This window comes from Fusarium keratoplasticum, chromosome 1 (genome assembly GCF_025433545.1).
Source record: "Fusarium keratoplasticum isolate Fu6.1 chromosome 1, whole genome shotgun sequence".
In the NCBI taxonomy this organism is placed as follows: domain Eukaryota; kingdom Fungi; phylum Ascomycota; class Sordariomycetes; order Hypocreales; family Nectriaceae; genus Fusarium; species Fusarium keratoplasticum.
Window position 1 is genome coordinate 4,836,536 of NC_070529.1, and position 26,575 is coordinate 4,863,110.

General features: G+C 53.6%; 10 protein-coding genes across 10 annotated transcripts; 4 read left to right on the forward strand and 6 right to left on the reverse strand.

Moving 5' to 3' along the window:
- Window positions 1-257: 257 nt before the first annotated feature.
- NCS57_00143500 (uncharacterized protein) lies at window positions 258-1,783 on the reverse strand (the record flags this gene model as incomplete). The annotated part of the gene is made up of 2 exons (XM_053051499.1): window positions 258-1,636; window positions 1,699-1,783. The coding sequence occupies 2 exons, from the start codon at window positions 1,781-1,783 to the stop codon at window positions 258-260; spliced, it is 1,464 nt and encodes a 487-aa protein (XP_052920014.1).
- Window positions 1,784-2,470: 687 nt separating this feature from the next.
- NCS57_00143600 (uncharacterized protein) lies at window positions 2,471-5,312 on the forward strand (the record flags this gene model as incomplete). The annotated part of the gene is made up of 2 exons (XM_053051500.1): window positions 2,471-5,191; window positions 5,289-5,312. The coding sequence occupies 2 exons, from the start codon at window positions 2,471-2,473 to the stop codon at window positions 5,310-5,312; spliced, it is 2,745 nt and encodes a 914-aa protein (XP_052920015.1).
- A 1,078-nt stretch (window positions 5,313-6,390) lies between these two features.
- Window positions 6,391-7,943, reverse strand: NCS57_00143700 (uncharacterized protein; the record flags this gene model as incomplete). The annotated part of the gene is made up of 6 exons (XM_053051501.1): window positions 7,631-7,943; window positions 7,530-7,571; window positions 7,281-7,459; window positions 7,027-7,233; window positions 6,555-6,974; window positions 6,391-6,504 (listed from the first exon to the last, which is right to left on the reverse strand). Exons 1-6 carry the CDS (start codon window positions 7,701-7,703, stop codon window positions 6,391-6,393), a joined length of 1,035 nt encoding a protein of 344 aa, XP_052920016.1. The 5' UTR covers window positions 7,704-7,943.
- Window positions 7,944-8,892: 949 nt separating this feature from the next.
- On the reverse strand, window positions 8,893-10,644 carry NCS57_00143800 (uncharacterized protein; the record flags this gene model as incomplete). Its single annotated transcript, XM_053051502.1, has 5 exons — window positions 10,063-10,644; window positions 9,889-10,012; window positions 9,785-9,836; window positions 9,422-9,506; window positions 8,893-9,372 (listed from the first exon to the last, which is right to left on the reverse strand). The coding sequence occupies exons 1-5, from the start codon at window positions 10,363-10,365 to the stop codon at window positions 8,893-8,895; spliced, it is 1,044 nt and encodes a 347-aa protein (XP_052920017.1). The 5' UTR covers window positions 10,366-10,644.
- A 359-nt stretch (window positions 10,645-11,003) lies between these two features.
- On the forward strand, window positions 11,004-12,383 carry NCS57_00143900 (uncharacterized protein; the record flags this gene model as incomplete). Its single annotated transcript, XM_053051503.1, has 1 exon — window positions 11,004-12,383. One exon carries the CDS (start codon window positions 11,004-11,006, stop codon window positions 12,381-12,383), a length of 1,380 nt encoding a protein of 459 aa, XP_052920018.1.
- A 333-nt stretch (window positions 12,384-12,716) lies between these two features.
- NCS57_00144000 (uncharacterized protein) lies at window positions 12,717-16,556 on the reverse strand (the record flags this gene model as incomplete). The annotated part of the gene is made up of 1 exon (XM_053051504.1): window positions 12,717-16,556. The coding sequence occupies one exon, from the start codon at window positions 16,554-16,556 to the stop codon at window positions 12,717-12,719; it is 3,840 nt and encodes a 1,279-aa protein (XP_052920019.1).
- A 775-nt stretch (window positions 16,557-17,331) lies between these two features.
- NCS57_00144100 (Spc7 domain-containing protein) lies at window positions 17,332-21,818 on the reverse strand (the record flags this gene model as incomplete). Its single annotated transcript, XM_053051505.1, has 3 exons — window positions 17,332-17,978; window positions 18,036-21,555; window positions 21,606-21,818. The coding sequence occupies 3 exons, from the start codon at window positions 21,816-21,818 to the stop codon at window positions 17,332-17,334; spliced, it is 4,380 nt and encodes a 1,459-aa protein (XP_052920020.1).
- A 450-nt stretch (window positions 21,819-22,268) lies between these two features.
- On the forward strand, window positions 22,269-23,046 carry NCS57_00144200 (40S ribosomal protein S11-B; the record flags this gene model as incomplete). Its single annotated transcript, XM_053051506.1, has 4 exons — window positions 22,269-22,274; window positions 22,363-22,516; window positions 22,680-22,918; window positions 22,978-23,046. 4 exons carry the CDS (start codon window positions 22,269-22,271, stop codon window positions 23,044-23,046), a joined length of 468 nt encoding a protein of 155 aa, XP_052920021.1.
- A 668-nt stretch (window positions 23,047-23,714) lies between these two features.
- Window positions 23,715-24,689, forward strand: NCS57_00144300 (uncharacterized protein; the record flags this gene model as incomplete). The annotated part of the gene is made up of 2 exons (XM_053051507.1): window positions 23,715-24,203; window positions 24,258-24,689. The coding sequence occupies 2 exons, from the start codon at window positions 23,715-23,717 to the stop codon at window positions 24,687-24,689; spliced, it is 921 nt and encodes a 306-aa protein (XP_052920022.1).
- A 1,148-nt stretch (window positions 24,690-25,837) lies between these two features.
- On the reverse strand, window positions 25,838-26,196 carry NCS57_00144400 (uncharacterized protein; the record flags this gene model as incomplete). Its single annotated transcript, XM_053051508.1, has 2 exons — window positions 25,838-25,936; window positions 25,996-26,196. The coding sequence occupies 2 exons, from the start codon at window positions 26,194-26,196 to the stop codon at window positions 25,838-25,840; spliced, it is 300 nt and encodes a 99-aa protein (XP_052920023.1).
- Between the last annotated feature and the right edge of the window lie 379 nt (window positions 26,197-26,575).

The window sequence follows — 26,575 nt, forward strand, 5'->3', positions numbered from 1 at the left end:
ATCGTGGGATAACGACAGAACAAACACTCATCAAAGAATAAACAATGCTCGGGTTTGATCGCTTCGAATAATCATTGTTAAAAACAAGATGACCATGATCATCTTACCGAGGCGGATATTCATGGCAGTGACCATGCTATGATACATACTCGACGGCACCAGTCCTGAGACTCCAAACTCCAAACTGTGTAATAGCCCACTGTGTCATCAAGTCTACTCCAAATAATAGCCCATCAAGTAACCATATCGCCATCGAATCATGCGCCGGCGGCCCTCGCCCTCGTCGTGACATTGCTGGCGTGTGCGAGCAGGAACTTGCAGCACGTCAATGTCAACTTGCACGCCTTGGTCCAGCCGTCATCTTGGGCGATTCCGAGCTTGATGCTCACATCCCCAATCTTGTCGCCGTCGATCTTGTACGGCAAACTAAGCGGATTGCCGGTAGCATCCGTTTGCCTATGCACAAATGCACCCAGCTGTCGCACAAGTTCAAGAAAGGCGACCATGGCGTTATCAAATCGACGGTGCATGAACGTCAGCCCCAGAGGCATATCTCCAGAGCTGTACAGCTCGAGCACGTGCTTCTTAGGCGGCGGATTGACTGTGCGGGTGCCCAGACGGCTGGACGCAGGGTTGGGCGTCTCGTACCGGATGATCTTTGATGTGCTTCCCATGGGCTGGGGTTCGTACCCATCGAACTTGTACCCGAGCTTGTCTGCCACCGTCACCAACAGGAGAAGCGCATGCCCCCAAGCGGCATTGATCTCTGGCCAATCTACCGGCTTATTAGACAATCGGCCGAGACGTAGACCGTTGATGGTAGCAAAGCTGCCGTCGTGGCTGATGCAAAATGTGTCGTTGTAAACGTTGGATCGCTGCAGCTTCTCTAAGAGCTGCGAGTCGTTGCTGTATTTGGCGTTGATGCTGTCCCTCTCTGACTGAAACTTGGCCATCTTGGTCGTAAAGGCATTGCGATCCCTCCAAAACTGTTCCTCCTCTTTGTCGAGCTCCCGAGCCTCCTCTTCCAGAGCAACGAGCTCCTGGTCCAATGCATCCTTTTCTGCCTCTAGCTTCTTCAGCTCCAACATGGCACTATCCCTGTCTTGTTCAGCTTTCCGGAGAGATTCTTCTTGTGCCTTGATTTCCTCTTCGGTCGGCTGGTTCGCCTTGGCCTCTTTCAGATGCTTCACGTATCCATCTCTTTCGCGCGAGGCCGCCTCCAGCTTCTTCTGCATGCCCTCGACGAGCATGTCTGCGCACTCGACGCATATTGGGTGGTCGATGTCGGATCGGCCAGATAGAATCTCGAAGAGGCGGTTTATTCTGCCCATTTCGTTGCCCATGGGCGCATCCTGATCGTCTGTAGTGCCCCTGCTAGAGCTTGCGCGTCGTAGTGTGGGAGGTGTTGAGGGTCGGTCGGCTCCCTGGCTTGGCGGGTTTGCGACTTGCGACTCGGTCAAGTAGATGAAGGACATGGAGGAATCGCGAGGATGGCCACCATGACTGCGCTTGAACGTCGGTGGCCCGGTGTTCCGCGATACCCTGTCGTAGAGGGACTTGCGCGCTTGGTCCTGTGGTTGTGTCGTCGAGGAGGGAGATGCGGTAGCCTTCTTAGGCGTTTCTGGTGATGTGGAGGCTGAAAGACAATGTTAGGTGAGTGTCCAATATTCGCGATGAGGCCAAAGAGGCGGCACTTACAGACGAGGAGATCGTAGGCGGCAGGGTTGAGGTCTTCGAGAGAGCCATCCAGCCTGAGAGGCTGACGGCATTTCTGGCAATTCATGCTGGGCTTAATGACCGCGCATAGCTCTGAGTGCCTAAGATCCCAACTAGAAGTGGCGTAGACGATAGAAAAGGTGGATATGGCAAGTTACAGCAATGCTGTAGTGACAGATATGGGTTGGGGATGATTGTGTTAATGTCAAAGTGGAGGGTCCTAGCGGTGACGTTGTGATTCAGGCAGGACAGTCAGCCAGGAGCTACCACAGATGGCACCTGACTACTTGGTACACCCCTACTGTATGAAAGATAAATGCTCAGGTAGCCTGAGACAGTTTTCTACTCTCAAATATGATTGTTACAAAAACCTTTGCCGGAAATTCAAGTTAGGCAAGCAAATAAAGGTCTGTTTTGATACATTCACAGCTCCAGGCCAACCTTGGTGTCGCAGCATCATCCAGATGTCACCCCTCCATCTTCCAAGCAAAGCTACAGGGGTTAGCTCACTGAAGCCCTTGGGATGAACCCCGCCAAATGGACCTACAAAGAGCAATCAATTTACGCGCTGCATGGGCCCAAAGCGCGTCATGGCGCGTTCGAGCCCCTCTAGTTGCTCCTCCAACCATCCATCGCTTATCCAAAGAATGCAAGGAGGAGCGAACCAGTGTATGTGCACCTTCTGTGTTGCGCTCAAAGGGAGTGACATCCACACTTGCCAGAAAACGAAAGATTTCACATTATCGTCATCACGATGGAGCCACCAGCAAAGAGACGACGCAAAGGCCCCTCACCCCCAACACTTGGCCAAAATGACGGCGAAGACGACGAACTCGCCTCCCACCCACAGGAGATTACTGTTCGACGGGACCCTGATATCCAGTTTGCGCTGAAACGAGCCAATGCCAACCACAAGCTTCAAGCCACCATGGCGCACATCATCGAAAAGTACAGCCGCGATTTCGAGGGAGTTGGTGACGAGATCGACATGGAGACCGGGGAAATCGTCGTGAACAACGGCCACTTGCGCAACATGCGCGATGAGGGAGATGTCGAGGGGCTTTGGATGGATGGTGATAGCAATGCTGAAGAGGATGAAGGAATCTTGCTCGAGGATCTCACAGACGAATATTCCGACAACCAAGACGAAATGGACGAACCTCGAAACCCAGAAGCAGACAATAACCAGAATTCGAGTACCAGGGGACCGGATTCAAACACTGGATCAAATCCCAATGATATGGAAAAAGGACCAGACTCTATTCCTGAATCAACCGGCGATGAAAAAGAAAAAAGCACCGAAAACCAAGACGAGCGATTGTCCCCCGAAACCCGCAACTCTACAGACGGCGAGCCCGACGTCCCCCCTCGTGGATTTCCTCCTGCACCTTTTGGGCCCGGCGCTCCTCTCGGCTATGGCGCGCCACCCGGGCCATTTGGGCCATGGTCCATGATGCCTGGATTTCCCATGAATCCTTGGGGTCGTGATGACATCCCCCCTTATTACAACATGCCCCCAAGCATGCCTGGCCCCTGGTTCAACGGAGGAAGATATGAGTTTCCTGCAAACGATGGACAGACATCTATCTGGGGACGCAACTGGGTCAAGAAGACAAAACGGGCTGGTTTCATGAAAAAGGCCTCGAAAGGCCATGCCGAGCCGAGTAAGAACCCCAGCGATACCGCGGCAGACGAGGAAGCGGGGGGCGATGATGGCAATGGCAAGGAAAACTCGGGAGAGCAACAGCTAGAAGCCCAAGAGGCTTTGGCAAATGATCGGATTATCAACGCCAGTGACGAAGACGATGACTTGATCTTTTCCGGGACAACTAGCTCTTCTCCTGCTACGAAGCGCAGCTCTATCCCCTCAAAGGAGAAAGAAGCGGCAGAAGAACCCACTAAAACAAAACCGGTGGAAAAGGTCCTCGAGGAGACGGCAGGGAACGCTATCAAAGTACCCTCACACGACCACGAGCAAGATGACGGAAATCGCAGGCGCTCTGGCCGAGCCAGGAAACAAGTGGAATACATGGGCAAAATCTCTTGGGCAGAAGCAAGAGAGTGGCGAAATTCCGGTCAGAGCTTGAGTGTTGAGCTTCACAGAGTCGATCGTGCGACCCGGCAAGACTTTCAAAGTGTCGATAATACTGATGATGAGAGTCTTCCGGCCCAAAAAGCGGCACCACAAAGTCCACTAAAGGGGGCTCCAAGAGAAATGGACAAGGCTGCTCAGAGACAAGTCATCCCGGATTCTCAAGACACGGCAACGCCATTCAACAGCAGTGCTCCCCAACCGTCACAACCACAAGCTTCACAGCCGCAAGTTTCTCAACCTCAAGCTTCACAACCCGCAGGCAAACAACATAACCTGGGCACTCCCAATCACGACACTATGCCCAATATGGTTCTGTCCGATGACGAGGCACCACTCGTGCTATCGAGAGTCATGGTTCCTAAGCCACGCACCGTGCCTTCAAAACCTATCCCTCAGTTGGTGAGCGTCCAGGAAGAACACGAAAGCTCAACAGACAAGGGTAGCACCCCCAATGTCGACCATGCTCAAAGGACCGATGATGATGCGGCCCCTCAAGCTGAACCCATGGAGCTTACCCAAGACGAGGCCAAAGATGCGGCCAGGCCAGACATTCTTGCCCAGCCCCTTAAACGGAAACGAGGCAGACCTAGAAAATCAGAAGTGCCAGTCGAACCCACAACCGTGGTTTCGCTGGATAACGCCCCTGGCCCCCTGAAGCGCAAGCCTGGTAGACCTAGAAAACCGGAAGTTTCGCCAGAGAAGTCCCCTCCGCCTCCGAAGCGCAGGGTCGGCAGACCCAGAAAGTCGAGTACTGTCACGCGTGAGGTCGTCACTGAAGTGCAGGCCCACGAGCCCCAAGCTCCCCGGCAGGAAATCTCGACTGGGGTTGACGTTGAGATGGAAGCAGTTGAAGAGGCTGAGAAACCCGGCCGCATGTCTCGAGAGCTCAGATGGCTAGAAAAGAAGAAACCGAAGGGTGTTTCCGATCTCGAAGCTCAAGGAGTGACGTCGGAAAAGCGTCTTAGGTCTCGAGGGTCGAAAGAAACACTGCAGCCAAACGGTGTCAACATGGATGAATCACAAGGATCCAACAAAGAACCCGAAGCAATTCCTAGCAACAGTCCGCCTCCACCAGCAAGAGTTACCTCCTCGCCAAAGACTGTCCCTGCAGAAAACGCTGCACCCCCAGCCAAATCGACTTCTTCAGCAAGCCCCCCTTCCTTACCAAAGGTTGCTTCAGGGGCTGTCTCCCCGGCCGAGCCTATGTCTCCTCCACAAGCTACATCTGCAGTAAAAACCACGTCTCAGACAAGTGTTGCCTCTCTTCCGAAGACTGCTTCCAACTCAAAGGCTGTCTCACCTTCTAAAGCTGTCTCGCCTCTAAACACTGCCCCTCCAGCAAACAATACCGCCTCACCAAAGGCTACTTCTCCACCAAAGGTTAACTTGCCTTCAAAAGCTGTCTCTCCAAGGGTTGTCCAATCTTCCTCTCCTCCAAGAGCAGTTTCGCCTCCTCCAGCTGAAACTATTCCTCCAGGCCAAGACCATCAACCTCCCTTGAGTACACCTCAGGATCCCACCATCCAACCAGCATCAACCCCTAAGAGGAACAAGGATAGAGTCGTCCATGCAGCGGGAACGCCATCCAACTCTTCTAGACCTCACACTCCCCGCCACACTTCCATCCGAACAACTCGGGCGCCCTCTTCCCGCCGCTCCCTTCTCTCTTTTGTATCCGACTCTGAGTCTGACTCTGACGGCTCTCGCGACGAGCTAGCCCGCAAAGTTAGGCTGAGCTCTCACAAGAAGAGCGCTCGTCCATCTACGCACAAGATCTGGAAATCCACTTCTCTGACCACAGAGTTGCATCGAACGCCGAGCAGAAAACGCCGTCATGAACCACCCACTCCCGTCAAGACGCCTGGCGGCACGTTGAGGACGTGTGGAGTAGATGGATACAGATGCGGGCGTAACTTTTGCTTTACTTGCCTACCTATATGAGACGGAACGTCATTCATGGGGTCACCCCGGATAGCCAGGTGTAGATAGAGGCAGGCAATGCATAGATGAACTCATCAATACAGGCACTTTTGAATGCTTGCTAGATTATGACGCTACCGCATAAAGACTGACCATGATAAAAACAAATTGTTCCGAGTCGAAGCCAGTAAGGCCATGTCCGTTGACAATTAGATATGCACCAACCCTCCCTCCGTCCCAATGTGCCAGAACCGCCCAGACCCTGGAACGCCAAAACCTCGTTGTCTCGTCCACGCCCCCTTGCCAGAAAGTCATTCTTCCAAACCGAGGATTTCTCCAACCCGAGACTGCCACGGAGCAACACAAATCCCTCGTCCCAGACCCAAATTCGTTGTCACGTCAAATTCTGAGATGCCATGCGGTGGGATACCTCACGGACCCCCTGGCCTCAGCCAAGAACCGGGCCATTCACTGTCACAGGGGGATAGGACGGAGGAACGAACGGTTGACAAGTTGTTTTTCCTAGTATGAACATCCTATCAGGGGGGTGAAGGCCGACAAGGTTAAAACCGCCGGTCCGGGGTATCATGGGTGAGGGGGATGCCGCCAGGTTGACCACCGTGAATGATGATTATCGGGGACAAAAAGAGCCGAGGCTCTCAGGGCTTGTTGGCATTGCCGTTGGCAGCCGCAAGGTGTTGCTTGAAGACCTCGGGGTCACGAACGGGGTTGAAGTAAGGGTGGGCCTGTGCCTCCTTGGCAGTGAGTCGTTCCTATATACGAGTTAGAGAATAAGATTCGCAAACTGGAAGTTTGGACAAACCTGGTGGTCATATCGCAGCAGCTTATCGAGGAAGTCAATAGCTTCGTTCGAGACAAAGCGCTGGTTCTCCGAGGTGACAAAACTGTGCCAGGGCTTCTTCTGGAAGCGGCCCAGGATATCATCATACTGAGTGTCGAGCTCAATCTCGTACTTGTCGATGTAGTCAAAGAGATCATCGGTGCCAAGAACCTTGGCGATCTTGACGAGCTGGTCTGAGTTGCTGTTGCCGTGGAAGAATGGCTCCTTGCGGAAGATCATCGAGGCAAACATAGCTCCCAGGCTCCACATGTCGAGGCTGTAGTCGTACTCCTGGAAATCGACCAAAAGCTCGGGACCCTTGAAGTAGCGGGAGGCAACTCGGACGTTGTATTCGGTACCGGGGTGGTAGAACTCGGCCAGACCCCAATCAATAAGACGTAGCTGGGACAGGTCAGCGGTGTGTTTTGGAAGGGCAGCAGGTGGCGTGACCAACTTTGCGATTCTCATGGTCGATCATAACGTTATGAGGCTTCACATCTCTGTGCATGATTCCCTTGCTGTGGCAGAAGTCGAGAGCCTTGAGCAGCTCAAAGATGTAGTAACGAACATCGATGTCGTTGAACTTGGGGTACAGGCTTCGGAAATCGGTGTTGTTGACATGCTCGAAGATGAGAGACGGGGTCTTACTCTGGAGTTGCAACTGCGGTTAGTGTCTTTTCTGGATTGCTAACAACACAAAGTACCAACCTGCGAATCCCTCACGACATCGAGAAGGGCCACGACGTTGGGACCACCAGCAAGATTCTGCAGAATCTTGATCTCTCGCTTAATCTTCTTCTTCTTGACGGGCTTCAGAACCTTGACGACGCATTTCTGGTAGTTGACAACGTTGATGCCCTCAAAAACTTCCGAGTATTTTCCTCGGCCTGCGAACAACCCAGGGTTAATAACTCAAGGAAATCGGACGGTCGCGGACGAGGGATGGGGGGCACATACCGATCTTGCGGACAACCTCGTAGTTCTCCAAGACACCCCAGCCTGTTGAAATTTTGTCAGCCGTGACATCGAGCGGGATCGCAAGAGCAGGATGAGCATACTGATATTAACGCCGTCGTAGTCCCAGTAGCTGCGGGGCATGTTCTGGTTGACATCGGCGTAGACGCGCGCCATGATGGGCAGAAGTGAGGGGGCGTCGCGAACCGACGACGCACGCAACGGGAGGACGGGAAAGTATGGACGAGAAGACGACGAAAGTCGAAACCCAGGGGGGAAAGAGCCTGGGTATATAATTCGAGTGGAGGAGTCAAGCCTCGGCCTTTCACCTTGTCTAGGCGAAGCGAGTGGAAAGGCTGGACTGGACTGGACTGGACGGAGCTGGAGGATGGAGTGGAGGGTTTGCAAACCTGAATCAAGGTCAAGCACGGAAGGCAGGTGCAGGTGGGATGGTCCTGTCCCCAGTGGCTTCTGGCGAGTCTAGCCCGAACCGGCCCCACACTTGGCGGGCGGGCTTGTTGGTGATTGGTCACTGCGCTTATCGGCTGCTCCGATAAGGCATTGGGAGAGGCAACCCTCCTGCTGTTGGTGGCACGAGCACCCCCAGCCCCCAACCAAACAACCGTGCTTTGAGCATGTGCTCTCTATGAATGCAGCGACATCATGGGCATTGGAATTCAGACAATGTTCAACGGTATGCTGTCAATCAAAAGGCTGCTTTTATGCGGTGTAACAAGCTAGTCACATATTGCATCAGGGAGGAGTTTGTAGGGCGGCATCAAGCTGTGTATTAAGTACCTAGGCACTCTGTTTGCATCTACAGGTACTTGGCCGTCTTCACTCATTCCTTGCGCCAGTGACCAAAATAATATCACGTCTTGTCTCAACGACTCAATTCGCCTTAGCATCTAGTTAAAAGTGAATCTGAAGACCAAGCTCATACATGAGCTCTCAGTCCTGCCGTCATTCACATCAGGCTTAAAGTGAGCTAATGCGAACACCATATGGTGACATGCCTAGCCAATAACCATAGTCAGCAGCTTGACGACACGAATCATGTTGCAAAAGTGACCAAGTAAAGCATCTCGCATCTCAGAGAGAAGATTAATTGCTCGACATGTCAGGGCTGCAAAGACGTCAGCATCAGCCGGAGCCGATACTTCATACATCTCCAGCCCCGATCCGACTAAGGATGACGATACAAAGGTTTTCATCATGATGGGATTGGACAAAGTGAAAAGGGAAAGTAGTGCTTACCAGGTCTTGACAAGGTGTGCATGCATCGCACAAAGCGAGGCCTCTGACCTGTCGCTGACCCTCATCCAGGGTCTCATCCAAGAACCGTCCATGCCGTTCAAGGCTCAGTTCAGTCGTAATCAAGTGAATCTAATCCTTTGTCGACAACATCCCAGGTGCGTTTTCGCAGATCCGGCTTTGGCTCAGGCCGCCCGCGCTTGGGACCCTTCTTCTTCTTTTTCTTCTTATTGCTTTGGAAGGAAGTTGGCAACGCAGACGAGGTTGCTTCAGTTTGAGTAGGTGCAGGACTGTCGTCGCTCAAGTCCATCGGCTCATCCGAGGATCCAACTGTCTTAGTGTCGGACTCCTTTGCTTGCTTCTTGCGGAGAGCTTCAAGCTCAGAATGTCGAAAGATTTCGATTTGCTCGTCTGTCAAAGTACGCTTCACGCCATCGGGATAGTAACCCAAACCATCGTCTTCCTCTTCCCACGCATCGTAGCTCGTGTCATCTTGAGTGTGCTCCTGGTCTGGGGGGGTTATAAACGTTGTCCCAAAAGAAGCGATGGCAGCTTGTGAGAAGTGTGCCTCATGGAAGGCAAACAAGTCATCCTAGAGATGTCAGCTAGATTTATCAGATTAATTCGAAAGAACAGCATACCTTGGAGACGCTCGGCACTCTATACTCAGCTTCTGCGCTCACATCACGTTGTTGGGTCATGTCTTTGTTTTCATGGACGCGACGCCTAAAAATGAGGTTCGCGGTTTGGCGAGATTGAGGTTGGCGGAAGACGCGTCCAAACTTGGAATTACGTCACGTGCCAACCACCAAGAGCACCCACGGAGGTGAGCTCCAAGAAAGTTGCCTGGGAGGGCCATTCCCGCCTCAAAACAGGTACCAAAGTAAGGGGGTATGTGTCCTTCATAGCAGAGAAAGCCCAGAACCCGCTGGATAGGCTCAACGTGAATTGGCCACGGTCGCATTTCCCCAAAAGTCAGAGTGCATGCACGCAGCAAAGCCTACTGTGATTTGAGGAGAGCCAAGGCATTTTCAAAGGCGCGCACAACCTGATCATCTAGAAATGTGTTAGAAACATGCAGAACTTATCAGTAACCGTCGGAACTTACAATGCTCCTGCTTCCGCTCCATCCTGTCTTCTGACAGATTCACAAAGCGTCTTCGCGTTTGGAGACGCTTGGCGGCACGCTCATCATCATGAGCCGAAGCTGCAGCAGCCCAAACTTTGAAGTACTTTCTGCGCATCAGTGACTGTATGCACCACAAGAGGGTGATAGAATTACCTTGGAAAGGGCCTCGGCCTCTTTCAAGATTTCGCCCTCGTGCTCGTCGGCGTCGCGCAAGGCGCTCTCATAACGCGCCTCAAACTCATCCCAGTCAAAGGGGTCGAGAACGCCGGGGGTATCTGGAGGATCCGAGTTCGCTGCCTGCTGATCTCCATGAGGCTCTGGTGTCTTGCTGGCGGCGTAAGGGCGTCTCTGTGAATTGGACATGGCAGCGGCGTCCTGAGAGTCAGAAGGGCTTCTTTGTCCGTCCTCAAGGGGAGGGTTCTCGTCAACGGGCTGCGTTGGGGTAGACGAAGACATGTTGCACAAGGCTGTGTCGCGTTGAACTGTCAGGGTTATTGTCGGCCAAGCAACCAGGATCGTGGATGGGGACGTGCAATGTCCTACATCCAATGGTTGAGTGTGGGTTGTAGATTCGGAACAGCGAGTCCCTGAAGGCACGTTCAACAGTGTTGCACAGCTTCGACCAAGGTCGTGACTTGGGGTTTCAACACGTCCCAATGAAGTGATGATGTACCATGAAACATGTGCGATGACCAAGTTGATGGATGAATGAAGATCAAGACCATGTTCACGATTGGTGACTGTTGAGCCTCGCAGTGGCTGAACAACCCCGAGAGGGAAGGTACCTGCTCACTAATATAAAAGCATCACCCCTGCAGGTCGTTGCCTTGTGGCTTGCAGCTAATGCGCCACACTCAGCACAGTACACTACTCGCCTCGCCGACGACCTCGTGACTCGGCCAGAACCTCGAAGAACAGAAGTCATCTGCCATTAACCACTGATTAACCCTCAGTTGACGTATAAATATACGCAGTCGCCTTTTACTCCAGATCCGCCACCGGAAAGGTTAGGCGTGACCCTCTTCTGCAGTATCCTCAGACCAAAGGAAATCAGCCGCGACCCCCCAGCAGGTGGCGAAGCAACCAAGATCAAGATGGACTGTGATATCTGCCATCGCAAGCATGACGCCAAGCGATTGCCGTTTCTCTGCACCGTCGACGCCCGGAACTCGCTATTTGAGGACCGCCTGAAGAACGTGCAGCTGCTCATTGAAAATGAAGGCCTCCAGGAGGAGATCAGCGCCTTGTTGTCAGAGCCCTCGACCACCCCAACAAAGAACCGCAAGGACTCGATGCAAGCGCAGCAGCGGATGGCCGAGGATAGGACGACCCAGATTCTGGCCGCCGCCGACAAGTTTAGGGAAGACATAAGAGCCGCCAGGGCCGAGATCGAGGCCAGGAAGGCCGCCCTATCCAGCCGCAGATCTGACTTCGCCGCTGCGTCCGATGGCCTCTCTGATCGCAGAGCGAAGCAGCAGAAGGAGGTGGAAAAGTCCATCAGCATGATTAACTACCGGTGGACCCGATCAGCCGAAGACATGGCTCGTACACGATCCTTTCTTTGTATGGAGGCGGCCACACTGTATGGACTCGACCGAGTCGAGAAGGGTTCCCCCGGAGGATACGAGTATCAGCTCGGTGGTATTCCTATCATCGAGCTGATCGGAATGAATTGTGAGAATCCTAGCTCCTCTGTCGAAAGTAAAGCTAACACCCTCATGGCATCATCGCCAGAAATGATCTCGACCTCTCTTGGCCACATTTGCCATATTCTCATGCTTGCATCTCATTATCTCGCAATCCGCCTCCCTGCAGCTATCACCCTTCCTCACCGCGACTATCCTCGGCCAACCATCTTCAACCTGGCTAGCTCCTATAGAAAGGGAGATCCAGTGTTCCCCAGCCAAACAGGAGCCGCCACCCCTAACTCTACCGCAGGAGATGCGGATTCTCAGCATGTTTCGCGCCCGAGGCCCCTTTTCATCGACAAACCTTTGTCGCAACTAATCAAGGAGGATCCAGCCACCTACTCTTACTTCATAGAAGGTGTCACTCTTCTGGCCTACAACATCGCTTGGGCCTGTAGCACTCAAGGAGTGCCAGTCGGCGAAAAGGGCTCATTCGAGGACATCTGCAACATGGGTCGCAACTTGTACAACCTTCTGATCAACCAGCAGTCCACAGGCATCGATGGCAAACCCACTCACCTGGGACAGTTTTCCCACGGGACAGCCTACAACTTTCTCTCGGCAGCCGAGGGGACCGAACTTGCTAAGAACTTCAAGTTGCCCAACCCGATGAAACTCGCCGACAAGCTTAAGAAGAAGCTGCTCAGCGAAGCACCTACACCTGACTGGGAGGTCCTGGATGATGACGCCTGGAAGGTTGAAGAGACCGCAGTTGGCAAGCCATCCGAGGACAAGAGTTCTCCTCGTAGAGGCTCAAGTGGATGGATGAAGGTGAAAAATAGATGAGTAGAGGTATATATATCACGGGTCGTTGCACGATCGTAATCAAGACCAGCCAAAGTTGGCAACAACAACAACAACAACAACAACAATAGACTTTAATAAACCAGACAAATCGATTACAAACCAAACTCCTTGAACTCGAACAAGTGACACGCCACACACATTATACATGAAGACCTTTTGTCTTTTCCTTCAAAACCAGGTATCCCTTCAAAACATGATATCCCTTCAAAACTTCGTATCCCTTCACAAATTCATATCGCTTCAACACCCTGATACCATCTCTTCGGTATCATTTCGTCAAGATTGACTTCTTGCTTTCCAGCTTGTCGTTATTCATAGATCGCCGTTCCTCCTCAAAGATTCTCTCTGAGATTCGTAATGGTCTCGTTCCTGATCTCGCAAATGCTGTGGCACCGATGACGATTGAACAACTGTGACCTTCTTAGAGTTAGACCCGCTCAGTAGTCTCTGCGCTGCGGCGTCTGAAGACTCTGCCTCCATTGCGGGGTCTGTAGATCCTTGTCTGATAGGTGTAGTTGGAGATGAAGTCGTCGCGGATGAGGATGCGTTGCTTCTCTTGGAGTGGAACAGCTGAGGTTTCTTTCCCTTCTTCGCCTGCTGTCGTCTGAGCGCCCTCTGGAGTTCAGCCTCTCCGAGGTCCTTGGGAGTTCTGGCAGGGGTCGAATCGCGTCTACCAGGTGTCTGACTTGGTGTCATCTGCTCTGGAGAATCGGTGATGAGGGTGTCTGAGAGTATGGATCCCTTTCTCGGGAGACCTTGTGGGGTAGGGTTTGGCTTGGGAGCATCCTGCTGAGTAGTCGGGGTCGGCGTGGTGATGGAACTGTTGCCTCCTGGAAGGATCAAGCCTCCCATATGGATAGCTGGGACATGCGCAGGCTGGTTCGTGCCGGTGGAAGTAGGTTGAGGTTGGGGAGGAGGTGGAGGGGTGGGCGTGTTGGCGATTCTGTTGCCTCCTGGGAGGATCAAGCCGCCCATGTGGATAGCTGGGACATGCCCAGGTTGGCTCACTGCGGTGGAAGTAGTTATGTCTTGCTGTTGTTCGCGAGAAGGTGTAGGTGTGGGAGCGTTAATAATAGTATTGCCTCCTGGGAGGGTCAAGCCGCCCATCTGGATAGCTGGAATAGTCTCAGACTTATTCGCAGTGGTAGAAGTAGGTATGTTCTGCTGCTGTTGGCGAGAAGGTGTAGGGGTCGGCGCGTTGGTAGTTATGTTGCCTCCTGAAAAGGTCAAGCTGCCATTCTGAATAGATGAAACATGCTCAGGTTGACTCGCGGCGGTGGAACTGGATGCGTTCTGTTGCTGTTGGCGAGGAGCTGTCTGGGTTGGCGCGTTGGTGATAGTGTTGCCTCCTGGGAGGGTCAAGCTGCCGTTCTGAACAGCTGGGATATGCGCAGGCTGGTTCGCCGCGGTGGAAGTAGGTATGTTCTGTTGAGGTTGGAGAGGAGGTGTAGGGTTATTGCCACGAGTTGTTGTGGACCTGGCAGTTGTCTCTTGAACTGCAGACGGAGGTGCAACGGGAGTTGTTTGCTGGGGTTGGGTACTGTCACCAACGGGAATATCTGTAAGTCCTGCCAGCAGGACGAGGTTCTGAGCGGTGTTGTCCATCACGGCTTGCTCTTGCTCCTGTTCTTTGTTCTCGGAAACGGACTGTAGTGTTGTCTGTCTTGACTGAGAAGGGGCGCTGCCTGTGTCCTTGGACCGGCGAGATCTGGGCTTCAAGATGTGTCGCTTGGCCATCTCTGCCTGGCTGGCTTCTTGTGGTTTATCAGGGTTTGCAGGGGCTTGGTTGGTTGAGGACTGAGGCGCGGTCGTAACAGTGCTTGCGAAGAGTGCTGGATCAACGAGAGGGGGTTGGTCATCGTTGGTTGAGGGTAGAGTGTGGTGAGGTGGTCTTGGGGAAACATGTAGGACTGTTTCCACATCGCTGCTATCGTTCTCTTCGAACGCTGCGATCAGGTCTCTCTCGAGCTCATCGAGCTCCTCCTGCTCGGGGCCTGTTGCCCCCATCTCTTCGTCATCGGCTTCCCAGCGCCGAGGGGCTGCTGTCGGCTGTGGTGGGCTCGCCCTCCTGTTCTCAGGAGGAGGCGTTCGCGGCAGCGCGGGAAAAGGAGTCGTTGGTGCAGCGGGAGTCGTGAATGGTGTGAGAGCGGTTGACGGAGAGAGAGTGGATGGAGCGAGAGCCGTCGGTGGTGCAGGGAGGGCTTCGACATCGCACATGGCGATGTCTAAGCCCTCCTCCTCCTCCCAGTCCATCTCAGATGAGAGGCTAGGGAGGGGACCAGCATCTCCGGAGTCGTCACCAACGACGATCTCCATCTCTGATGCCAGCTGCTCCTGGCCGACGGTACTCTCCTCGGGGTCTTGGTTGGAGTCAAGATCCATGAGGTCGCTGGTCGAGCGAACCTCGGCGTCGTCGCGCAGGCTCATCTCTCCGAGAGCCGAACCGAGAAGGTCTCCGAGGGCCATGGTCTCGTCGTCGTCTGGCAAGCCGGGAAGGTCGTTCGAGGTGGTGGTGGTGGTCGGCTGAGCTGCAGCCGAAGCCACGGGCTGGGAGAACGGGTCGGTGCCATCGAGATCGGAGGGAGGAAGGGAAGAGTTGAGCCACTCTTCGAAGTCCTCGAAGTCCTCGGGTCTCTTGAAGGACGAGCTGGTGGTGTCCGGAGCATCCTGGACGAGGGGGATGGGGTCGGCGGCGGCGGTGGTGTCGGCGGCCTGCTCCTGGACTTGCTCGCCTTCTCGAGTCGAAGACTCCGATGACTTCGAAGGGGTCTCGTCGACCCTTCCTCCAGCGGCAGCGGGAGAGCCAAACAGCCGTCCTGGACGACCTCGCCCCAAACGCCCCCTTGCCCTCACATGGCTACGAGGGCGACGACCTTGGAGGTTGGTCGACACCCTCGCCCCGAACAGCGTTGTCGGAGACCGGACAAGCTGTCGAGACGCCGATGATCTGGGCGCGGAGGGTCTGGGGGAAGCCGACGCAGGAGGCTGTGGCCTCTCGGAGGGCTCTTCGTCGGTCTGCTTGACCATGGGAGACTCTGGAGCAGGAGTGGGAGTCGGTCTCGAAGGTTGAGGATCCCTTGCGGGAGATGAAGCGGCCTTCTTCTGTGGCTTGGAAGCAGGGGCCTTGTGCTGCTTCTCCTCGGTCATCGAGTCCGTCTGAACACCGTTTGAGGTATACCTCGATGAGGATGCCTCGCCCGATGCTCGCTCCCCGGGAAAGTCTCGAGGCTCCGTCTGGGTACCGCGGCTGTAAAACGCGATGACCTTTCGGGAACCCTTCGACCTAGGATCTTGCACCTTGACCCTGGCGAGTTCGAGTTCGGGCTCAGGTTCCGGAACTCGAGGACGCCAACGACGGTCGGTGCGACGAAAGATGGCCGCCAGACCGGAGAAGGCAGCGTCGGGGTCATAACCCCTTCGCTGCTCCTCCTGTCTGGCAGCCTCGTCACGCCTCTCTCGCTGTCGGCGTCGATCCTCGAGCTCCTTCTGCCTTACTACCTCCCTCTCCCTCACCTCCCGTTCCCGCTCCCGCATCGCCAACTCGTGCTCTCGTGTGGCTTGCTCCTCACTCTCCTTCCTGCGACGCCTCTCCCGGTCCTCGGTGAGGAGCTTCTTAAAGAAGGCTTCCCCAGCCGTGTCCCTGGGATCAGCGTCGAGGTTCACCTCACCCGGCTCTGGGAACAGAATCTCCAGGTCCATGCAACGGTAGGCATAGTCTCTTGCGAGAACTATGCCGTCCCGAATGGTTCCGGGGAGGTGGTACGCCGAAAACAAAATGTTTGGCGAGGAAAGGAGGAACCAGAGCTGCCAACAATTGGCAAAAAAAGGCTCTGTCTGCGACCTCAGGCGTGAGTAGTCGCTCTGCCAGATCCAGGGGATGAGGCAGAGGGCCGCCGCCGTAACGGACTGCAGGAACACCACGGCCCTGGAGGTGTTGATCAGCCTCCGGAAGTGGTAGAGCATCAGCAACCACCACAGGAACCGCGGGCTCACTGCAAAAGCCCAGAAAGCCAGTCGGAGAAGCACAAGTGGGAGCGTGTCGTACTCCGGGTCGAAGCACTCGTGCATGTTGAAGATCGAGTCCCATTCACACCCCTCTCGGAGGGGAAGCCACATGGGAAGATCTTCAGGGCGCATCTTGTTGTCGGACATTCTGCTGTGTATATCTAGTCAGCGTTCAAAGCTGGTGACAGAAGCGTCGCTATATGGTTAAAGGGGTATATAAAGGTGACTCTGTGTGTGCGAGTGTGTATATAAAGCTGCGATACTTGCCACTTACTCTGGTGTCGGGGATGCTTCGCGTTTTTAAATGTGATCGCGACTGCTGTTGATGAGAGAAGAAGAAGAAAGAAAGAGGGGAAGCCGAGATTGTTTTGATTCTTTATTGTTTGACTGGAATTATTCGTTGTGCGTGGGAAAACTGGCGGGCAGTGATTGACACTGGCAACCAAGTGCCAGGCCGGCCGTTCACTCAAAGGAGGCATCGTCGGTTGCTGCCAGTGCCAGGCCAGTTTGGAACAAAGATAACGATAAGGCATTGCGTTGTTGCAGGAATTGACCTGGCTTGATCGGTATTGACATCAAGTTCATGTCTCCGTTGGCCATGAAGCATCGAGCCATCGTGATGCTGTTTGCTAGTGGTGTTGCAACTACATGAACAGCTTCCTTTTACGCAATCAAGACTTATTGTTGGCAAATACAGATTATTCATCCACAGCATAGACAATGTAGGATAATGTCGTGTCGAACAAAGTCTTTGTTTAACAAACACCTAACACAGGGGTTGTGTTTGTTCCCTCAACACCCATATATCGCCAAAGTCCAGCACACAAACCAAGGTATCTCTAATCCAAGCAACGCCAATACCTCCCATCACGTGTTCCCGGTCCCGTCATCACTCATTATCCTTGACTGATTCAGCCATGATTCACTTCCTGCCCCGAGCAATCAACCTCGCATGCAGTTCGACCATTACATTGCTCCATTCCTCCCCAGCACCAACAGCCTTACCAACCCTCGTACCAAGGAACTCAGCCACCTTTGATACGTTGAAGTGTTCACCATACAAAACCTTGGCCTCAGGGGTGACAGCTACATCCAGTCCTTCAGGGCCACTTTGGCCTAGCAGGTTCAGCTTGACCTCCACCCGAGTTTCCAGCGGTACGAGCAGTAGAGAAGTCGTGATCGCCACGCTTGAGTCAGATGTCTTTTGCACAGTTGTCGGGAACGAGGCATTCATACGACCAACTTGCATCGAGACCAGGTTGGCCTTGTCCCAGGCTGCTCGCACCATATTCAAGAGATGGGAGACCTCAGTTCGGCTCTGGGGGAGAGCACGAATATGGTCTCGAATACACTGCAAGAAGAATTCCTTTTCTGCTGTCTTAGGGAGCGGGTTCTTCTCACGGCTGTCGGCAATGTACCACAGGTCGATTGTCGAGTTCGGTCGATGCGTTTTGAACGAGGCAATGTCAAAGACAATCTCGATCTCACGCTTGTAGGCCATGGAAAGGACTGTGCCCGAGATTCCAGTCACGGCCCAGCCGTGCTCTTTCTCGATAGCGTCCACGCGAGCTGATGGATGTTAGTTACTGAACAACACAACAAAGATATTCAAAGAGGGATACATACCTTTGAGGCTGTTAACCTCGGTGCTCGTCCAACCACGACACTCTTCTCTGATCTTCTCAGACTCCTTAATGTCCTCTAAGCACTTCTGTTTCCGTGCCACCAGATCCTCTACTTCGACTTCCGAGGCCTGGAATTGCTCCCGAAGATCCGCGATACGCTTCTTCTTAAGCTCGATATCTTGATCCAGGTCCGACAGCTCCTCACGGGCAGCCTCAAGATCAGCTGGGTCGCAATCAGCCAGTTCTCGAGCCACTTCCTCAAGGTTACCACTCTCCTCCACGAGGGATTGGTACCGAGTCATGATGGCGGGCAGGACAGAGTCGAGAAGGCTCTTTTGCTGGTCCAAAGACTCCTTATCCACTTCCATACCCTCGTCGATCCTGAGTAGACCCTCCTTCAGTCCATCCTGCAGCTTCATTCGCCATTCATACCACATAGCCTTGCTCAGAAGGCGGGCGTGGTTCTTGACATTCATGAATTGCTTGTCCATGAGCGTCTTGATCTCGGGCGTCGCCGCCATGTACTCTTTGAATAGGGGCGGGTTCTCCTCGAATGTGTCCATCTCGATTTCCTTGACAATACGTCGGCCTTCAGAGATGTACTTCTTCAGCTCCCGGCAAGAGTGTTGATACAACTCAAGCATTGGCACTGTACAGGCACCAGCAACAACACAACGCTCCAGCGAAAGGTTCTCCTCGCCTTCCTGGAGGAACCCGTTGTCAAGGTTTCCGGGAGCTGTCGTGTGTCGCCTCTTGGTGGTTGTAAGCTCCATGAAGCGAATCGACGTCATGTTGAGGAAGTCCTGAAGGTGGATTCGCTCTTGGTCGTCGTCAACCTCGTTCTCGAGTTGCCCGGCATCTTTCACAGGTGATTCATCAAAGTTTACCGAGTGTCCAGTCCGATCATCATCAACATCTTTGAATCTTCCCTGGTGTCTTGGTGTCGTTGCCGGCTCCTGTCTCTCGGGTGAGGACAAAGTCGGGGTGGCGCTATTGGGTTGTAGGCTCTTTCGGAATGACAGCGTGAGCTTCCCAGTCGTCTCAGCCTTGGGGGGATGTTGGAGTCGGACGTTTTTGACGGGACTGCCTTGATGACCCTTGAGTCTCTTGACACCGTCGTTCTCCTCCTCCTCGTCATCATCCAGCTCGCTAGGTCGCTTTCCGAGGAGTCCTCTGGCGCTTCCAACGGCAAGACTCTTGCGGCCCCTGAGCGGATTCCGCTTCGGGCTGAGACTATCAATCATTTCGCGGAGATTAAGTGTAGCTTCAGCACCATCGGCTTCTCGCTCGAGGATCTTTCGGCGGTTCTCCTTGTCTTCCTCTTGTTGAGCCTCCTTATCCACTTCGCTCGCCAATTCTTTCGGATCATCGAACGTAACACCACGTTTTCCAGGCACAAACTCGGTAGCCATATCGCCAATAGAACCGCGGCGGTCAAAAAGGGCGGCAACCTGTGGAGATCCAAGTCCAGCTCGATCAGCACCGACACCCGACAGTCGACGATTCTGGGGTGTCAACACAACGGTTGGAGTTCGACTGCCTGTTCCAGTATTGGTCTGAAATAGACCCTTCTTTGGCGTAGCCTTAACCGGGGATGGTGTTCTAGAGCTGACCCTGTTGGACCTAGCAGAAGATGGCCTCTTCGGAGAGGCAGACCTTGACTTGCGTTCTGATGTTCTGGGTGTGGTCTTTGTTGAAGATGCCGGGGCAACTTGAGGCGTGGATAGCTTCGTAGATGTTGGCGTCCTGGCCTTGAGCATCGACTGTGGTGTGGTTGATGTCTTGGCAGGAGATGGTGTCCTACTAGACCTACGAGCGGATTGCGGCGTCGTACTTTTGGGTCCAACGCTACGCTTCAACCTGCTCGCTTGAGAAGATGAGGGCTCGGGGCTGGGTGTAGTGATTGGCTTCTCGGCTGTTTGGGCTTCAGGCTTCTCAGCAGGAGTGCTCTTGCTAATCGCAGCCTGGAGAGCCTCATCAGGGTTGTCTGGTGTGTCGGCCTCCTCTTCCATAACCCGCTTGCCCAAGCTTCGTGCATTCCCTAGGGCATTGTTGAGAATACCGCCAATGGCAGTTGTCATGTCCATACCCATGGTAGTATCACCATCGTCCTCATCCTCGTCCTTGTCGTCGTTGGTATTCGATGGTCGGGACAGAATTTGGCCAACTCCCATGGTCATGTCCATGGGTGCATCGTCTTCGTCTTCATCCTCGTCGTCTGCCTGGTTGACCGTCCTTCGTCGAGAAACTCCCAGGCTCTTCCTCTTCTTTTGTGAGAGCACTCCACCCATAACTGTGGTCAGCTCCATCGACATGTCTTCGTTCCCATCTGACTCGTCCATCTCATTGGGAACGGGCCGACGGATACCACCAATTGCCGTGGTAAACTCCATAGTAGCCTCTTCCATCGGGGCATCATCCTCGTCATCTTCGTCATCCGGTGAAGGCACCGACTTCTGTGCCTTATTCTGGTTCATGATGCCTCCAAATACGCGGGTAACGTCCATAGACATGTCCTCATCTGGATCACGTTCCCGTGCAGGTTGAGGCTTGATGATGCCACCGACCGCCCGTGTGATGTCCATATCCATGTCCATATCCATATCTGAGCCATCATCGTCATCATTGGCTTGAGCTGGTTGTGCTTGTTGGGCTTGAACTGGTGGCGGTAGATTCTCTTGGTCTCGCGCAGCGACAGTCGGCTTGTTCGCATCTTTGCCCCATCCGAAGGAAGGAATGAACTCCTCGCCGTCATCGAGATCTTCATCGCTATCCTCATCGAGACGCTGAGTGCCGGCTCTTCGAGCAGCAAGTCTGAGGGCTTCGTCCAACGTTGAGGACTCTTCTTCGTCGGAATCAATCGATCGGTCTGATGCGGCTGTTGTCCCCGTCACCTCATCGATAGTGAGCATCGTTCCATCGTCAGAGTCGCTGCTTGAACCGTCGTCTTCGCCATCATCCTCCACGTCGGCAACTTCTTCCACCGCATCTGCTGGCTCGGAGTCTGAACTATAGACTGTCGATGTCGCCGTATCGTCTTCAGGGTTGTGAAAGTTTGCGGGTGGAAGGCCAGAGCTTCTTCGTTGCTTCTTCTCATCTTGATCGTTAGCAGCATGTGATGAAGCCCCACGCTGTGTGTCGGCACTATTCGAAAACGCCGAGTTCCTCCTGGTTGAGTCGGTGGACGTTGTCGAGTCTTGCATGTATTCGACCTCGTGAAAGGTATGCAGGGTTGCTTCAGCGGCGAAGGAAACACGGCGGTTGGCAAGGGACTTTCGACGAGCATCACGACGCTCCCGCTCCTCGCGTTCTCTGGCGGCGGCTTGTTGCTCCTCCTCAGTCTTGACGGCAATCTTGGACCCATTGGATTCTGTGGTGGACTGATCTGCGAACGGAGATTCTCGTGTAGGTTCACCAAAGTCGATCAAATCAGGTACCTTCGGTTTCATGGGTGGGATTTCGGGTATGGGAATAGTCGGCTTGAGGATAGAGCGGGGGGCCTTGTTCGAGGCTGCAAGAGACTACATCATGTTAGATGGACATAGCGCAGGCTGAGAGGGCATTGACTTACCAGGCGCCTGTTTCCATTTGCCTTCATAAGGGCATCTAGACCGCCTGGACCCAAACTCTTGCTTCTTGACTTCTTGCGACTCGCAGCCAACGAACTTGTGACGTCGACAGTTGCATTCTCCTTTTCCATTGCTTTACGAACATCAGTATGCGCGCCGATAGACCTGCGCGTGCGCCGCGTGGCGGGCACAGTGGCATCAGTAGCAGGCGCCATTGTCGGTAGAGTTGTCGGACCTTGTCAAGTTGAAGCCAACTCCAAACCCTGAACGCGACGGCGATAAAGTGGTAGTGGGCTGTATCTCGCGACGGACCGTGTTTGTTTACTTTGGGCGGTAGCAACAGGGGGGAGGGGCTCCACTTTGCCAAGTCTCCCGCCATGCTCTGAGCCAAAGCATAATCCCCCGCCAGCTCACGTGAACCCTCAAGTGTCAGCCACGGATCCCCCACTCGCTTAATTACCTAATCTGTGGCGCTCGGCTGCACAGCCAATCCCAAATTTTACAAGCCCTAAGTCCCAAACTGCACGGAAATTTTGGTGTGTGATTTGCCCTACTTCTCCATCTGCGAAAACTGACCTCCGCAGCCACTCTCAACCTCGCCTCACCCAGCTTAATCCACGACACGCCCTCTCGTTACGGTACCTGCCCGAGAAGGATTATTCAAGATGTCAGTCAGAACCTCAGCAACGATCGATACACGATGTCCCGAACGAACGCGTCGCTAACCTCTGCATCAGGGCGACCGAGTTGACCGTCCAGTCGGAGCGTGCTTTCCAGAAGCAGCCTCACATCTTCCAGAACTCGAAGGCCCGAACCAAGAGCACCCGACCGGGCAAGGGTGGCCGACGATGGTACAAGGACGTCGGTCTGGGCTTCCGTACCCCCAAGGCCGCCATTGAGGGCACCTACATCGGTACGTGGGATGTGGAAAATATTTGGTCTGGAGAAGCATTTCGGAGGCGGAGCGCATCCAAGAGGACTTTCGAGAATGCAGATGCATTCGAGCGTGCCTTGCGCAATTTGGGCGACCAGACGACTTCATGTTGAATCGCATTGCTGACATTTTGACTCTGCAGACAAGAAGTGCCCCTTCACCGGTCTCGTCTCCATCCGTGGCCGTATCCTCACCGGCACCGTCGTTTCCACCAAGATGCACCGAACCATCATCATCCGAAGAGAGTACCTGCACTTTATCCCCAAGTACTCCCGTTACGAGAAGCGACACAAGAACGTTGCCGCCCACGTCTCCCCCGCTTTCCGTGTCATGGAGGGTGACCAGGTCACCGTTGGCCAGTGCCGGCCCCTGAGCAAGACTGTACGTTGGAGGATTCTGCCAGTATGCGAGGGTGGAAAACGAATGCTAACTTGTCCAAGGTCCGATTCAACGTCCTGCGCGTGCTGCCCCGAACTGGCAAGGCTGTTAAGAAGTTCAGCAAGTTCTAAATTGGAACTCTTCTGGCATTGTTTTTGGCGTGATAAGCATCAGGGGGGATGGGAAGTTTCCTCTGACGGGTCGGGCACCGGATGTTGCGTTGCAAACGGTTGTGCTATAGATGCAATCGCGAATAAAAAGGATTCACGAAGACAATTGTCTGTCTGGGGTTCATGGTTCACTTTTGGGCGTGATATGGCTAGGAAAAGGGTCGTCATGATCTCAAGATTACGTTCATACCTTTGACTATCTCGGGCCAGAAAATGCCAGTGCCTAGTGAGGACCTATTCTTTCTTGTGAGCGGTGCCAGTGTAATGGATGTTTTGAGTTGTCAGCCTACCTAGCTGGTAGACTGTGTCGTTGACTCGCGACCGGTGTATTGTCTAGTTAACAGGCAACACGGAGCATGATGCGAAGGGCCAATTCTAGGTGCTTATTTCCTAGTGAAACAGAAAAATTGAGAGTCCGGAATATCATACAGTAAATTGGTTGAAGTCATCACGGGATATTTGTATGTACTGTGCTTAGCACAGTGCATGTGCGCATTTCGCACCTCCACCCATCGCAATTGAAGGTCACTCAAAGTTCAACCTTGGACGAGACCTCTCTATTCGCACTCACGACTCGACCTCCAATCCCTATCCTTACGCTCAGCTGCCAATTCAGACCTCTAGCTGAAATGGGCTGGATCTCTTCCATCCTCGGCACCGACAAATCGGCGGATCCCCTCGGAAAACTCGATCCCAGTCTCCGCGACTTTCTCGAAAAAGAATCACCCCTCAAGTACCCGACGAAGCAGCCCGCGAACCCCCCTCCACCAGCCCAAGAACCCAGCCATGACAATTCTGCGATAGCACCGGCTCAGGCGCAGAAGCCGGCTGTGCCCTCGGCGAGCTTGTATCAGGACGGACGATATGCACACTTGTGGAAGAACTACCAACCGCTGGCCGAGATCGAGGCCGAGACTGCGAGCGATCATGAGAAGCTCATGAATGTCCTCCAGTCGTACAAGGAGAGGAAGGAGGCCATTGGAAAGGCTGCGCTGGAGAACTGCGCAGAGCACCAGGAGGAATGGGTGAATTGCATGAAGCATGGCACATGGGAAGATCAAATGCAAATGTGCCGGCACCAAGTGCGCAGGTTTGAGCGGTGCTACATGATGCAATCGGTATGGCTACGGCTACTTGTCTCGGCCGTTAATGCTGGCTAACATGATGCGCAGCGATTCCTTCGTGCGCTGGGATATGGATCGGTTGAGGGCAGGTCTGCCGTGGTGGAGGAAGACATCCAGATGCACGCCGACGCTCTCTTCCAACGGATGATCAAGCACGAGGACGCCGTGGAAAAGGCCAAGGCCGAAGGACTCCCTATCCCAGTCTTCGAGCCCGCGATACCCAAGTCCAAGGCTCCAATGGTGACGCCCACCGAGGAGCTCCAGCAGCAATGGAAGGAGCAGCTCGAGAAGCTCCCGGAGGAGGAGCGGGCAATGGAGGAGGCTGCTCTGAGGGCCGATCTCCAGGCCAAGGCCGAGGTCGCGGGCAGCGTGCAGAAGATCTGGGACACGCAGGCGGAGCAGAGGAAACAGCGACAAGCAGAGGGCAACTCAACATTTGGGGATTATGTTGCGTCTCTGTTTGGGAAGTCTGGAAAATAGAGAAAAGGAATGTCTGTGTATGATTCTGTATAACATGTGGTTGTCAATTTGGACCAATGCTGTCCAATGTTACGAAGACAAAATGATGTACGTACAACTCAATGTAAAAATATTCACCTGCAAATGCTTCATGTACAATTATTTTGTGTAAGTTGAGGGTATCTTACGTTAGACTGATTATTGTACTGGTGAAGTTCAGATGTGAATGTCGAAGTTGTTGATAATTCATGAAATATGAACTTTTACACGGGGAGCAAAGAAAAGAGCTTAGAAACCACACTTCACTGGTAGAAATAAAGGGAACAATAAGCACACCGTATTTTGAACACAAACTACTGGCAAGAACTAATTAATTACTGGCTGACTACCTACTTACCTCTCGTCTTATGTCTGGTCACAGCCCATTCATGGTCCTACCCTAAGGTGAAACCATCACGACAACGGCGCGACAGCGGGAAACCAAGAATCCTGGACCCAAACTGTGGATGCCTCTCCCATCAAATCCAACGACCGGTTCCGTGGTCTAGTTGGTTATGGCATCTCGTTAACACCGAGAAGGTCCCCGGTTCGATCCCGGGCGGAACCACCATTTTTTTGCCGTTTGGCACTATTTTTGCCAAGACTTTGATCGCCAAGACTTCTGATCTATAAGACTGTCTGTCACTCGACTACATATCCCATGTAACCAGAGGAATTGCCATTTTTTATGTGATCTATCTTGCTGGTCAACTTTAACTACGGCTGCAACTCGGGATAAAGATCACACTCTGGTGACTGATCAAGCTGCTCAACAAAAACAACGCAGGACGGAGGATCGTTGTGGGAACTCCTACCTGAACAATGTGTTGGAGAGACAAGTGACGATCACTGATAGATGTCTCCTCATCCAAGCGACTGGTTTCTTTAAGAGAGTTTGTTGACTAGGTAGCACTTCGCTCATTAATCACTCAGCGGCAGTCATTGCTCGAGAGAAGATAGTATATGCTTGGCCAACGGCATATTTATTGCTCCATTGGATATGGATATCATAAAGATGACTCCTGCTAAATCACAACAAAAGTAACCCAAACTCCCCCCTTCCTACAGCGTCTAGGCGATTTACACACCGGCAGATGCTCTAGGTTGTTGTATCATTTACTACCCGCCGTCTAGCAGCAAGCCTCGTCACAGGCGCAGAGACCGCAGCAGATCTCGCAGCCAGCCTCCTCACCACCACGCATGCTCATCTCGGGCTGGGGCTCGGCCGACTTGAGAGGGTCTGTTAGCTCCAGGGGGTCGAGTGTCATTCTAGAACACATAAACTCACGGGCTGCTGGGTGACAATGTCACCGTTATCAGTCGTCATGGGGGCTTGCTGGGTGGGCTCCATGGAGGCAGGCATGATTGCAGATGGAACAAGGTTGGAAATAAGGTAGAGCGTAGGAAAAGACTGCAGAGTTTGGGACTTGTAACGGTGGATGTGTGTGTGTGTATCTCTTTGCGTAGGTACAGTAGAACGGCAACCCATAGCCGGAGGTCGTCTCTTAAGTAGCCAGACAGTGGCGCTCTATGAGGCGTAGCTCAAGGGAGACAGCTCGAGACCCCTAATCAGAGGCCGCCAACATGTTTCCAGTTGTGCCTCTATCACAGCTCCTGATACCACTGACGTACGCTTGCGGTGCCGGTTTGCCGGGTGGCTCTTCGACGTCTCTGGCCGACTCGTACCCACGGGAGCAGCCGTGGCTGGGCCGGGCCAGGGTCTACTGTATTCAGGGACTGCGACCATGAAATGAACCCTCGAGGGACGGCAATCAGAGGCCGAGATGGAGTCGCCGTGCGTAAACCATTCGTCCAAGCCGCTGGAACCATCAGCCATCAGCGGCACTGGCTGCCGATATATGCGGTGC